Genomic DNA, 12,686 nt, shown 5'->3' on the forward strand with positions numbered 1-12,686 from the left:
CCAGGGCCTTCTTATGTCTCGTAGTCACTGCTTTGACTTCAGATTGTACCACCTTCGCTTTCATCTCGACCTGCTCTGCCACGGCCTGGGCCTGTTCAATACTCAGCTGGGGAGGGGAAAAAAAAAAAGACAACATACTTAGGGGCTCAACCAAACCAATTAGAAATGAATCAGAGAACTGCTGCTTACATTTCCCTACGCCTTCAGGTGAAGGCATAAAGTGAAGAGTCTTGGTTTTTTTTCCCAGACCTTCATCCATTTCATACATCAGAGCCTGAAAACGGACATAATTTAATCCATCTATTACATGGAATTCACACCTTCATCATACCATGCACCAACACCACAGGACTAAATCCCTGGATGATTCCAGCAAGCCCTATAAGAAGAGAATCACACAGCAATTCATACTCATGTTTTCCTACATACAGAGAACCCTATTTGCCTTGTCCCTCAAGATGGTTCAGACTGTTGTGTGATGGTTCTGCTTCTAGTAAGAAACGACACTATAGGGAACAGACGGTTTTATCTATGCATCTGAGCTGCACAGAAATACCCCTAACAGAATGTGAAGTTAATAAATTTTAAAATAAAACCCCAAATATTAGATGGCTAACATTAAAAAGCATTCCTATAGTTACTCACATCTTGGATAGAGACCACATTCTTTCCAATATAACCTTGTAATACTGGTAATTTTTAAAACATTCTGTAGCAGTATTCTGCAAACATGCAGAATGCATCTGGAAGGAACATATCTCTTCTCCCCACAAAGAAAAGAACTGTTTCCTTGAAAAACCCTTCCCAAACTGCTCCCAGTTTCACAAAATATTACGGAAAAGGGCATAAAACCAAACAAGATAAAGAGCAGGCAAATCTGAAGGATCACTGTTCCCAATGGAAAAGGTTCAATAACTTCAGTTAACTGAATGTTCTCATCATACAGTGAACCAGCGTTAATATGCAGATGAGGCTGTGAACTTCTAAGAGGTTAAAAAGATACAGTTTATTAGTTACAAAATTCTAGAACAAAATGATGGTATGTGAAGGTTTTTAGCCTAGGTAAGAGAAAGCTCAGGGGGAATCTTATCCATTTATATAAGTACCTGAGGGGAGGGTATGAAGAGGACAGAGCTAGGCTCTTCCCAGTGGTGCCCAGTGACAGGACCAGAGGCAATGGGCACAAACTGAAACACAGGAGGTTCCCTCAAAACATCAGGAAAGGCTTTTTCACTGTGAGGGTCACCAAGCACTGGCACGGGTTGCCCAGAAAGGTTGTGCAGTCTCCATCTTTGGAGATATTCAAAAGCCACCTGGATATGGTCCTAGGCTATTGCCTCCAAGTGGCCCTGCTTGAGCAGGGGGCTTAGACAAGATGACTTCCACGGGTCCCTTGCAACCTCAATCATCCTGTGATTCTGTGACTGTACCACCAAGCATTTCCTTTTTTTCTCTTTTCACAAGTTTAGAACCTCACAGTATTTTATTTCTAGAATTTTAATATTGAGCAACATACAGAAGACATCTAAATCCCTACCAACACGCTACACATGTGACTGTAGCAGCTCGACAAGTTGTTGACAGCTGAGAACATAACTCAAACTCACCTCCGTTTTCCACATTACATACTGAAAGCCATGGAAATAGCCACGGGTTTTTTGTTTGTTTTTTTTTTTTTTAAATATAGCTTTTTAGATAGACTTTAGAGCACCTTTCCCTAACTCTGGTCTGAGGAACTGGTCCATTTCAGAACTTGAGCTGTGTCAGACCAGGCAGCCACAGAATGCTCTGGCAGAAAATATCTTTAATCTTCAGAAATGCAGGCTTGATAAAGTGGGCAAAGATGTAATTTAAGGGCTTTAGTGTACATTCATGGTCTTATGGAAAATATCCGCAGTTTAATTCTGTATATGAGTATGTACCAATCTAAGAACCATCTGATACAACGACCTATGAACTACCCAGTGTGATCCAGCTTTCTCTAGAAAGTCAAACAGGGCTTTTTGTTAACTTTTATGGCATTAGTTGTTAGTATTTTTAGTCTGATCTGGCAAGTTCAACAGCATCTAGTTTACACCAACAGTAGGAATGCTAAAACATAAAACCAGAAGTGTACCGTTACTTGGACATTTTCACTCCAGGTAGTCATTTTAAGACAACTAGTTTGAATTAAATGGTCGGGTGATTAGTCTCTGGAGACCAGATGAAGACAACCGTGAGGAAGTTAAGACAAGGCAATGTTTCTGATCTTTAATCCAAAGAAGTCTCTTGCAAGTTGGCAGAGGAAAACAGGAACGTTACTTGACAGGCCCCCTGCAGCAGAGGCTCAGTAAGGGGACCATGCCTTTCAGCTGTTCCTCCTTCACACAACTCCCAGGTCAGAGTCACCTTCCCTACATTTTTAACGGGGAAGTCTTCAAACTCATGGACAGCCTAAATATCCCACAGTCCCACTGGAGGCAGACCTGACCTGCCTTCACACAAAGCTTATGGCGGACAAATTTGACTCAACAATTCAAGGTGACAGCAAGTGAAAATCTCATTACAACAAGTAGCAAAGCAGACATGAAGTCATAACTGGCCACAGATTAAGGCGTCATGAAAGCCAGTAAGTCTCAGTCCTGGCTGGAAGAGTCCACATCTAAGAATATTGTGCCTCCATCATCTCTATTTGCCATTCCAATACAGAACCAGCTTCTACTGCAGCGAAAAAATTTCTTCTGAAATAGACCTGGATTCTTGAAAACACCCTCCTTCTCTTGCTAAGAGAAACAGGTATCTCCTTGAGTATCCACTCATATTCCAATTCTAGCAAGCATGCCTGTGAAAGCAGGAAAGTCTTGGTTTACTCGTTTGAGCTTTTTGTACAACAGTACCCATTAGGACAGTGATCAGTGTTGCCTCATACCTCACAGCTAAGAGCAATCTTAATTTCCCTCACAATTCTTCACCAAAACCAGAGTCCACATTTCAAGAACTCCCATCATAGCAGGACAGGTATCAGTTCCCTGTGGATGCTGTTGATCTTTCATTTGTAGGAACCAGTTATGGTAGAGCAAGTAACCATAATCAACAGCACAAAAAGTTGTCTACCAACAACTCATGTTATCATCTGGATTTATTTTTACTTGCCCAAGTCTGAACAGCTCCTATCAGTGAAGGATGTCCAAAACACTAAGGCTCTAATAGTGTCCAGGATATTGGCAAAGTTTTGGTCAAATTCACACGATCCTGTGCTCTGCTAGAGCAGCCTAGGAAAGCTGACCAGCACCAAACACACAGCAGCAGGCAGTGCTATGGTGGGGAGGGAACAGCAATAGGCAAGTTATCTATCTGAAGCAAAAGCCAAGAGCTTTAAGTACAACTTTCAGGAGCCTTCTTTACATGGAAATCCCTTGTTCTCTTTGATTAGTGTAAGATATCACAGCTCTGCCATGATAACTCCCTCTTGCTGTTCTGCAGGCATTTCCTGTGCAGAACTTGTCTTCAGAGAGGTCAGCTTCTTCGGAAACATGTTAAGCAGCAGCATTTCTTGTTCTGGTCAGGGACTACACAATCTTTTTAACAACAAATCCTTTTAAAGAAAAGCAGCTTTTATGATGCACTTATGTAGGTCATCATTGTTCCAGTGCTAGCAAATGAGATGGTCAAGCCAGTTCACGTGCTTGGAAAACAGAAGACAAGGCCTGTGTTTAGCAGAGAATCTTGTTGGGTTACTGAATTTGAGATGGGTAACAACCATTTTGTTTTCTGCTGTTAGTTGAGAGAGTAAATCACTTATTTGCAGCTGTAACCTATTCAATTGTGCCCTCCCAGGGGCCCAAAGATGGCCAGTACACTCCCCATTTTACTAGAGGTGTCACCAATGTTGGAAAAAAAAAAAAAAAAAAATAAGGGACTTTGCAATGCACCTGGTAAACTTTAGGGTTAAAACCAGTACTTCCAATTCCTCAGAGTAAAATTTAAGTTATGACAGTATTTGTGCAGGCTGTATGTTCTAGAAGGCCACAACAAAAGGAAACCTTGTAAACAGAGCTTCCAGGGAGGCAAGCGTGTCTTCACGAAGGAAAGCAATGCAGACATCCATCACTAGCTATTGCTACCAGCACATTTCAGAATGTCTTACTCTTCCTCAATAAACCTACCCAAATAGCAACAAGCAACATCCAAAACACACACTTTAGCAGAAGAGGACTTTGGCATGCAGTATTACCTGTACTTTCAGCTTTCAAAGCATTTAATGAGGGTTGTTAAATGAGCAGGTCTCGAAGTTTTTATTCTCTGGACATTTTGTACCAACCAAAAACGCTACTTTAACACCTCAAGGTGTTCCTGTAATTCATACAACATTCTACATCTTATTAGACCTAACTCTGCATAAACACACCCCCATGTAAAGTGTCACTGGCCCCCGGGTTGCTGGTGCCTACATACAACATGCAAAACACCAAGCGCTCCTTTCCAGGACAAGACGTTGGACCCAGGCATGCCTAGCCAGTTCCTACATTCTCCAACCAGTTTGGAGTAAAAGGTGAACAGCAAAGTCATACTGGACCCCAGGTGTCCTTTGCAAGCCCCCTTTAGGTGGGCACCTCTGTGAGCTCCCTTTTAGTGACATATAACCACCTGGGGGGAAAACCCTCGAACAAAAAAAACCAACCAACCAAAAAAAAAAACCACCCACAAAAAAACCCACAAAAACACAAACACCACCTCATACACACAAAAAAAAAAACCCCAAAAAGCTAGTAATGAGCTTGCTACAGTGGTTCTGACATGGCAACTGATGCTACCACACAAAACTGAAGAAACAAGACTGGAAGAGCCCGAAGTAGCAAAGTAGTGTCACAGAACTTGGCTGCACTTCTGGATATCTGGTCTGATTACAGAGGGACCCAAATCAGGATTTGCCATTTTGTAGACTGGCAGTTTTCAGCCATTTTTCACATTCCCTGTCTTCTACTGGACATTAGAAACGAGAACCTCAAGTTAACAAAAAGCTTTCTACAATTCACCCTTTACTTAAATATTCCTGTGGAGTATCTAAATGCAGTGTTCTAGAAATATCCCTACTCCAAGTTTGCACTAGTGCTGCTTTTTAAAGTGAAAAATCATGATCAGAAGCCAGGAGAAAGAAAAAACATTACAAAGTATGTGCTCTGACAGACTACAAACAAGAAATGCAGACCTACTGTAAAGGTGCGGATGCCCTCAACTGCATGGTTTCCACAGCCCAATACACCAAATTAAACCCAGTACCTCCACAGTTATTTCACACAGCACACAGTTATTTCAAAGAGGCTAACTTACATCTCTGAAACAGCAGAGCCTGTTAATCCAGGTGCTAAAGCCATGATGTTAGATTACATCAATTCAGTTCAGAAAATTATTCATATGAACAAACTGTGGCACAACACACCACTGCAGTAACACCACGAGATGCGTAAGGCTGCTTGTGCTAACTGTATTGCCACACACCAGCACTTGCTTGCCATGAGCATTTCTGAAAAGGTCCTTAGGATTTTTAATTCCATCCCTGAGAGGGAGGTATAATTTTTCAGGCATTAATTCCAATATTGCAATTTTCTAGTCTAAGTTTTCCAGTGAAGGTGCCAACCTCTGGAGAGGAAATTCAAACTTGAAGGCAAACTCTTTCTTCAGAAGAATCCTTCAGTAATTCAGTGAATGGGCCACAGGCATCAGCTAAAGAATATGGAGGATTTACACTTTAAGCAATAAGCAATTTAAGAGGAAGTTAATCCTACTTAGAGAAAAAAAAAAGCTTTGAGATGCATATTCTCTGGCAAACCCTCTCTGGCTTTTAAAAGCACATTAAATACAAAAACCTTAATGAAATAGAATCATAAAATCATTTAGGTTGGAAAAGACCTTTAAGATCATCAAGTCCAACCGTTACCCTGTTTTCAGTTCCTTATGGTAACAAAAAGACACAGAGGGTTTGTTTCAAAGAACTTTTCCAATTACTTATCACTGTTTCAGAGCAGCATAAAGCAACCAGGACGTAACATTCAGCTTTCTCCAGCATCAAGAGCTGGATATAAACTTCCAATTAATTTTTCTACTATAAGAACATTAGGAAGATGCTATATGAACTATAGTTGCAGTAAAGATACTAGGATTAATAGGCTTAGCAGTAGCCTTGCAGCAATATTGGTGCAGCTATAGCACAAATCACAGTAGTTGGACCAATTTAAAGGTTTCTGTCTAAAAAGTATGAACCACTAAAAAATTCTCACTTAAAGAAAAATTCTCATATAAAGAGAATTTTAATAGAAGCTCTGATGGAGGGAGGGCTGGAGGCCAGGTTAACTCATGTCAGAAACCGACAAACAAATCATTTTGGTTTGTACTGCAAGAACAGACTTTTTCCTGAAGTTTTAGGAAGAACAGTAGTTTGGACATTGACACATGTCAAATCCATCTTTCCCGACAACCATCTGTTCATATGTTACACTAAGGAACTCACTAAAACACAGCACAAGAGTAACCAGAAGTACAAAGAAACTCAGCCTCTGTTGATACAAATCCTAGATTTAGAAAGGCACAATTGACTCAATTTTGTTTACAAAGCTTCATTTCAGATTCTCAAACCTGCAAGCCTGACTTCAAAGCCACGCACAAGGGTGCCTGAGCTATTTAGATGTGACAGCCCCAGAACGATCCCCCTTGCAGCACAGTGGTGCCATCCTTCTCCGGTATCGACCTCCCAGCAGCTCAGATCCATATGGCAACCCACAGGGAAGCTTCCACCGAAAGGCAGAGGCTCAAGGCAACAGATCAGCTTCCTCCTCTGGCTGGCCATGTTTCTTACAGAACCTCCCTCCCCCCTTCCCTAGAATAAAAGGGTCCATTCTACTTCATACCACCTTCTCCACAATTTGGGAGAGAAGAGGCATTGCCTTAAAGGCTGACCCCCCTTACCACCAACTCCTAAGCCTTTCATGCTGGTACATAGCAAGAGTGGCTCCCTCTTACGTTCTGCCCATGACCAGCCTCACCGCATTAATTTAAATGTGGAAGCCTGCACCATCAAACATCCCAGCAAAAACAACTATAGGCTCAGCTAGGAAAGAATTTTTGTTTTCCAATAAAATTGCTTTTGAGACAACTGGCATGAACAGATCAAATTGTACTTTAACATGTTCACCTGGAAATTGACCCTAAACAGGAATAAGCACTCAAGGCTTTACTGTTATGCAAGTGCATTGGATTACACACACACATACATGCATATATACAATTACACATGTATAGATGTATTTTAAGAACATGACATTTTGAAGAAGCCATCTATCTTTCATCGTAACAGATTTACGTTCGGTTTGTGGTCCAGTCCTTGGAAAAAAAATCTGGAAGACGACAGCCAAGTGCGCACTTCTGTGAGGTAAAACAAGGCAGCAGGACAAGCTCCCCCAGACAGAAAGGCAGCAGTCCCGCTTCCCCCCACCCTATTAACCCAAGGTCAACTTTGGCTTTCGTATCATCTGGTGAATCAATTCAAGTCTCTGAAAAGGCTAGAAAAGCATCCCAGCAAGGAGCATAGCTTTCCACTGAGTCAAGAATGAAGTCCTACAAGCAACAGAGTTGGGTGTTTCTGCTCCGCTCGCTGGCACCGTCAACAGTCCTTATAGCAGTGAGCCAGCCAAAAAGTAATCCTACAGAAAGGTTACCCTTTCCGATGGATCAGCTCGCCACTCGGTCACACAAGCACAAGTTCTTGTGTTAGGGACAGGCTTAGAAATGTGTGATCCAGGCCAGCACGAGCACAGCACAGGGAAGCAGGGGAAGCTTTCCATTGCTGCAGAACCTCACTAAGGAAAAAAAAAAAAAAAGCACGCCTCTTGCTGCCAGGATTACTATTTCTTACAGAGGACTTCAACTCCTTTGAGAAGCGAGGTTTGGACTTTCAGGAGTGACAGACTAGATCAGGCTTCAGTGGATCAAGAGGCTGAAATGTATCCCAACTCACAGCACTTTTTTTTTTTTTTTTTTAAAGTCTGAAAAACAATCTTTCCTCCAAAGCCGCAGGAAGAGTTTAAATAAACATTTCTTCCTAAAAGCCTTCAACTTTGGTTAACCAGATACTCTCCAGCCAGTTGACTCATGGCTTGATTTCCTCTCTCCTGCAACGCCCTTCAAATTCCACCCTCTCCCCCTTACTCTCAACTACCCCTCCTCATTCATCCTCAACATCTCATGTCAGAGAGCTATCACTTTCAGAGCCTATTAAGAAAGAGTTACTAGTAACAGCAGTACGGATCAGCCCCACTAAGAAGTGTTACTACACCATATTACTTTTCAAGCCCCATAGAGCTCCAGCCTATGCTCCTCATATTGCAGCCTGTACTGGCATTTAATTCCCTGTTGACCGTTTTCAAACTTTGACAAAAGCACTCAAGCCAAATTCTTTTAATTTAGAAGCTAGTTACTTTAGGGTTTGTTTTAAATTCATGCTGACATGCTGTCTCCTCCCTAGGATAAATACCTAGCTTCACAGCCCTATCACCCCAAGAAGTAGGAAAGCTCTCCTCCATGAAAACTTTCTTACGCAGCAGGCTCACTTCATCAACCTTTGAGTCGGGCACCTCTGCTTTTAACTGCGTCACGTGCTCTTCTAGTTGTTGCTGATGTTGTGTATGTAGCAGCTGTCTTGAGTTGTACAGTCTTCCCATTTCTGCAGATGCACACACGGATTACCACTACCTCAACTTTACCACTGATCTGCTTGCTCACCATACCCTTCTTCTGTACAACAGTCCAGATTAAAGAGCCCACTGAACTAATAAGACAACTCAGTTCTTGAAAAGCATGGTTCATTTTACAGAATCTTTTACACAAGCTGCCCAGTCAACATTTCCAAGATAGCCTCTTAACCTAGATGGGCTGCAGCTAGGCCAGGGCAAAACTGCACAAACAAAGTTCAGTTCAGCTGCTTGTTCAAGTTCCATGAGCACAGCCAGTACCACCCACCCTTTACCTGTACCGTCATAAAGTAGCCAGAGTGAGCAGGAGCCTCCAACATAAAAGCCAGAAGAAAATGGGGGAGGAATAAGCAAAGTAAACCCAGTAGGAAGCAAGCAGGCATAAAAGCATTCATGCAATAGTAGTAGAGTGGTACTCAATGGTGTTCTGCTGGTTTCTACTCTTAAGAGTCAGTCCCTTCTTAGATGATGTATTTGTACCAGTTAGATTATCAAGAGCCCTGGAGGTCAAAAGCAGTAATTTGATTAATAACAGATAAGCCCTTGCCTAGGGCAGCCTGGACAAATTCAGAACACTGCACCAGAGACATTCTTCAAGCTAGTGTAATCCCTTTCTTCTTGCTCATTTTGGGGACATGTTAAATGTTTCAGTATGGATACTGCTGAAAAGCTTTATGATCCAATTAAAACAAATCTTGGAAGAAACTAAGGTTTGCAGGACTGAGCTTTAAATTAGCCATCCAGCTCCAAAACTTGGGTGTTTGCTGTTCTGTTGTAACAAGTCACCACCACAAGCTGAAGGGAGACAACAACAACAGTTTAATATCTATACCATCAAAATACTTACTCATCCCATGGGTGCAAAGACTTAAGGAGAGAAAAGTTAGCTGCTCCTGTCCCACTGAACAAGCTTACTTAAGAGAGTTACAGCTATCTGACAGGCTAGAAGTTAATGGCTTACTCTCACTAACCAGCAAGGCAGAAATTGTCACATCATCATTGATGTGACATCATTGATGAAAGCATCAAAACAGCCAGTCCCTGAGACACACAAGCCCTACATCCAAGTAACCTGCCCAGCATACACAGGAATTCCACAGTCCTGCAGGAAAGTGAGCTAGGAGGGGCTGAAGGTCACTGCCAGTAACAATGGAAGAAGAGGTTTAAATTTTCTTACAAATAACATCTGAGACCCACTCAAATCCTCATCTTCTAGAAACAAGCAATGATGGGTGGATTTCAATGATGGTTTGTTTTCAATTATTGTTTGTACCACGCATGTGCCAGGAAAGCATGCCCAATTCAGAAAGTACATTTGCTTTCTATACGTAGCATTCTACCCACGTTTACTCAAAAATGTTTTAGTTAAATCACATGAGTTTCAGAATACCCAGCTCAAATCTAGAGCATTTGAGGCTAACAAAATGACAAGATAGTAGGTGGAGCATAGCTTCTCACGATGCTTTCCCCATCCCAAGTCTCTTTATACAGGCAAAACTACTGCTAATATCATATAACAATTACTTCTAGATAATATTCAGCAAAAGTAACTGTCTGCATATCCCTGCAGGTTACTTCCCTACGTGAATTTATTCTGTAGTTTGAAGCACTGCACTACCTTCCTTCCAGTCCTTGCACAGTACTTGGATTTGCACGATAAAACATAGCTGAGGTAGAATGCAGTAACAGGCAGTTACGGTATGCATCGGTGTGTGCAGAGTAATCCTTGTATGGAGATAGCTCCAGCTCCTTCGTGCAGGCAGAAGTTTTACTCTAATCCAACAGCCGATTAGTATTTTATATTTGGTGGCAACACCGAAGACGTGACCAGAGTCATAGGTAGTTACAGTGCTAGATGCAGTACAGGCATGAAAGACACCTGAAAATGAGTCTCAGTTGTAAAAACAAAGCCAGGCTTGGCACTGCTGTACAAGATCAGAACTTTCTTCAAAATGCTTCACGCTCAAGTGTGTTTGTATGGAGCTGCATATATCTTGTGATTTACATGACAGGGCTATGCTGCAAGAATGCAAAATTCATATAACAGCACTTTGTTTTCAGCTCCACAGCCACTTCTGTCAGATATCTGAGAGAACAGAAGGGGTGAGAAGACTGGCAGCAGAAGCAGAGAGCTTTTTGCCTTGACACCTTGCCCTGTAACAGACAAGCTGTGGGGGAAAGAAGCTGGGGGAAAGTAAAGTACTCAAGTTGAAAGTATCTTACTTGAATAGCCTGTCGTCCTTGCTGAGCATCTGCCAGGAGCTGAATGGTGAGAGTCCTGGAGTCCTGAAGGGCATCTTGGAGGTAGATAAAGCTGTGACCCACATGTCGTCCCATGGTACATTCCCGACATATGGGGACAGAACAGGTATCACAGTAGAAATGCAGTACCTAGAAGAAGAAAAAAAAAATAAGTATCGCTGTCTAACAGAGAATTAAAGAGAAAATAGTGCCAAGATGAAAAAATAATCCAACAGCTCAACTGTACAGGAGATGGTTAGAGGCTGTAGCAATAGGCAAAGACTTCACAATAGTTTCTCCACAGAGGAAGAACTATCCCTCCCAGTAAGCTCCAAATCATCCTCTAACAGTTAGATGGAAGTGTCATTGTTTTCTTTGCAATACAATACTAGGAAGAGTGTCCACATCAGCTCCTCTTAAGAGCGGAAGACATCTGCCAACACTTGCAGATTGGAGATGTCATCTACAGCAAGTTTCAGGTGAAGACTTTTCCTGCGTACACAAATACCACATTCTCTTAAGTGGGTCATTTAATAACCACTGCACCGGAGAACTGCAGCACCAGCACACCCACCTCCCAGAAGGGGAAAACAAAGTATGTGTGCCTGAGAACCATCATCTTCAAAACATGCAAATCCCTTATGTTCAGGGCAGTGACAATATTGGGCAAGACTAGCGATACTCAGAGATGCTTGAGCTGGGGGAGAACAAGACTGAAACATTAGCATGCCCATCAGAGCATCTGAATGCTACAGTGAACTGTGGGTAACCACTAAAAACCCCATTCTATTCACAAAGCACTTAAACCCCCTATATTCAAATCACAATGGAAGTCTTACAGAAGATGTAGCCTAGGAAGTTGGACCCATTCATCAGCCGTAACCGTTCCCATTCCACCCAGTAGAGGGAAGCAGCACACAGAAATAGCATCTTCTATGGAAGTGGGCTTTCTTAGAGGCAAGCTGAAATCAGCTGTTTTGTTTTCAAAGATACAAGTGAAATGTTGTACTCCTTCAACACAAGAAAGTTCTGTATTCAAAGTCTTGCTCTTAGCTTCATACGCTGTTTTTGTTAGAGTGTAACGTTAGAAAATCTAGAGTACCACAGAAGAGTCAAAAATCCACTACACGATGGCAAAGTCTCACAGTACAATTTTTCCATCACCAGCTATTTGAAATCCACCTCAGAAAGGAGCAAGAGCAGAACAAAGATTGGACAAGTGTTTGATATGCCTGTCTTCTCACAGCTGTCATCCAGCCACTCCTGATTCCAGCTAACAGTTTGTGGTATGGTGCATAACATCCCCCTTTCCCTTCTCCCTCAAAAGGAAGGGGGAGAACAGGACAGGTGATTCCCTCAGAATTCCCTCTGTGCTGCATAAAGTGACATTTTAAGCTCCGATAAGCACAACAGCTGAAGTGGTATATGGATTAATTTCTCAAAGGGGTATGTGTGTGTTTGTGCACACATGTCACATTTTACTGAAACTTTTTTTAATTTAGGTTTTGCTGTAGGAAAAAACTGGAACAGACTGTTATGGTTTGCTTCTGTTCAAATACTAAACCCTCGAGCAGTGTCTCAGATCCTGCACCTTTTGTAAGTAAAAAGCTGCCTTGGCTCTGAAATCCGTTATTCAAATGCATCATCTTCCTCAACTAGAGGGTTCCTTGTCTTTACGCTGTGGTTGTCTAAATCTGTATACAATGTTCACTTGCTCATGCA

The 12,686-nt window shown here is 42.0% G+C and overlaps 1 protein-coding gene across 1 annotated transcript in view; it reads right to left on the reverse strand.

Moving 5' to 3' along the window:
* The window catches only part of TRIM71 (tripartite motif containing 71), a 14,738-nt gene extending 3,663 nt beyond the window's left edge, over positions 1-11,075 (reverse strand). Inside the window, 2 exon segments of the mRNA XM_035890702.1 lie at positions 1-106; positions 10,947-11,075. The exon segment at positions 1-106 is cut by the window's left edge and continues 32 nt beyond it. Coding sequence (XP_035746595.1) covers positions 1-106; positions 10,947-11,060 — 220 coding nt within the window. The 5' untranslated portion in view covers positions 11,061-11,075.
* Positions 11,076-12,686: the final 1,611 nt, after the last annotated feature.

Source organism: Egretta garzetta, unplaced genomic scaffold (assembly GCF_000687185.1).
Source record: "Egretta garzetta isolate BGI_Z169 unplaced genomic scaffold, ASM68718v1 scaffold313, whole genome shotgun sequence".
Lineage (NCBI taxonomy): Eukaryota > Metazoa > Chordata > Aves > Pelecaniformes > Ardeidae > Egretta > Egretta garzetta.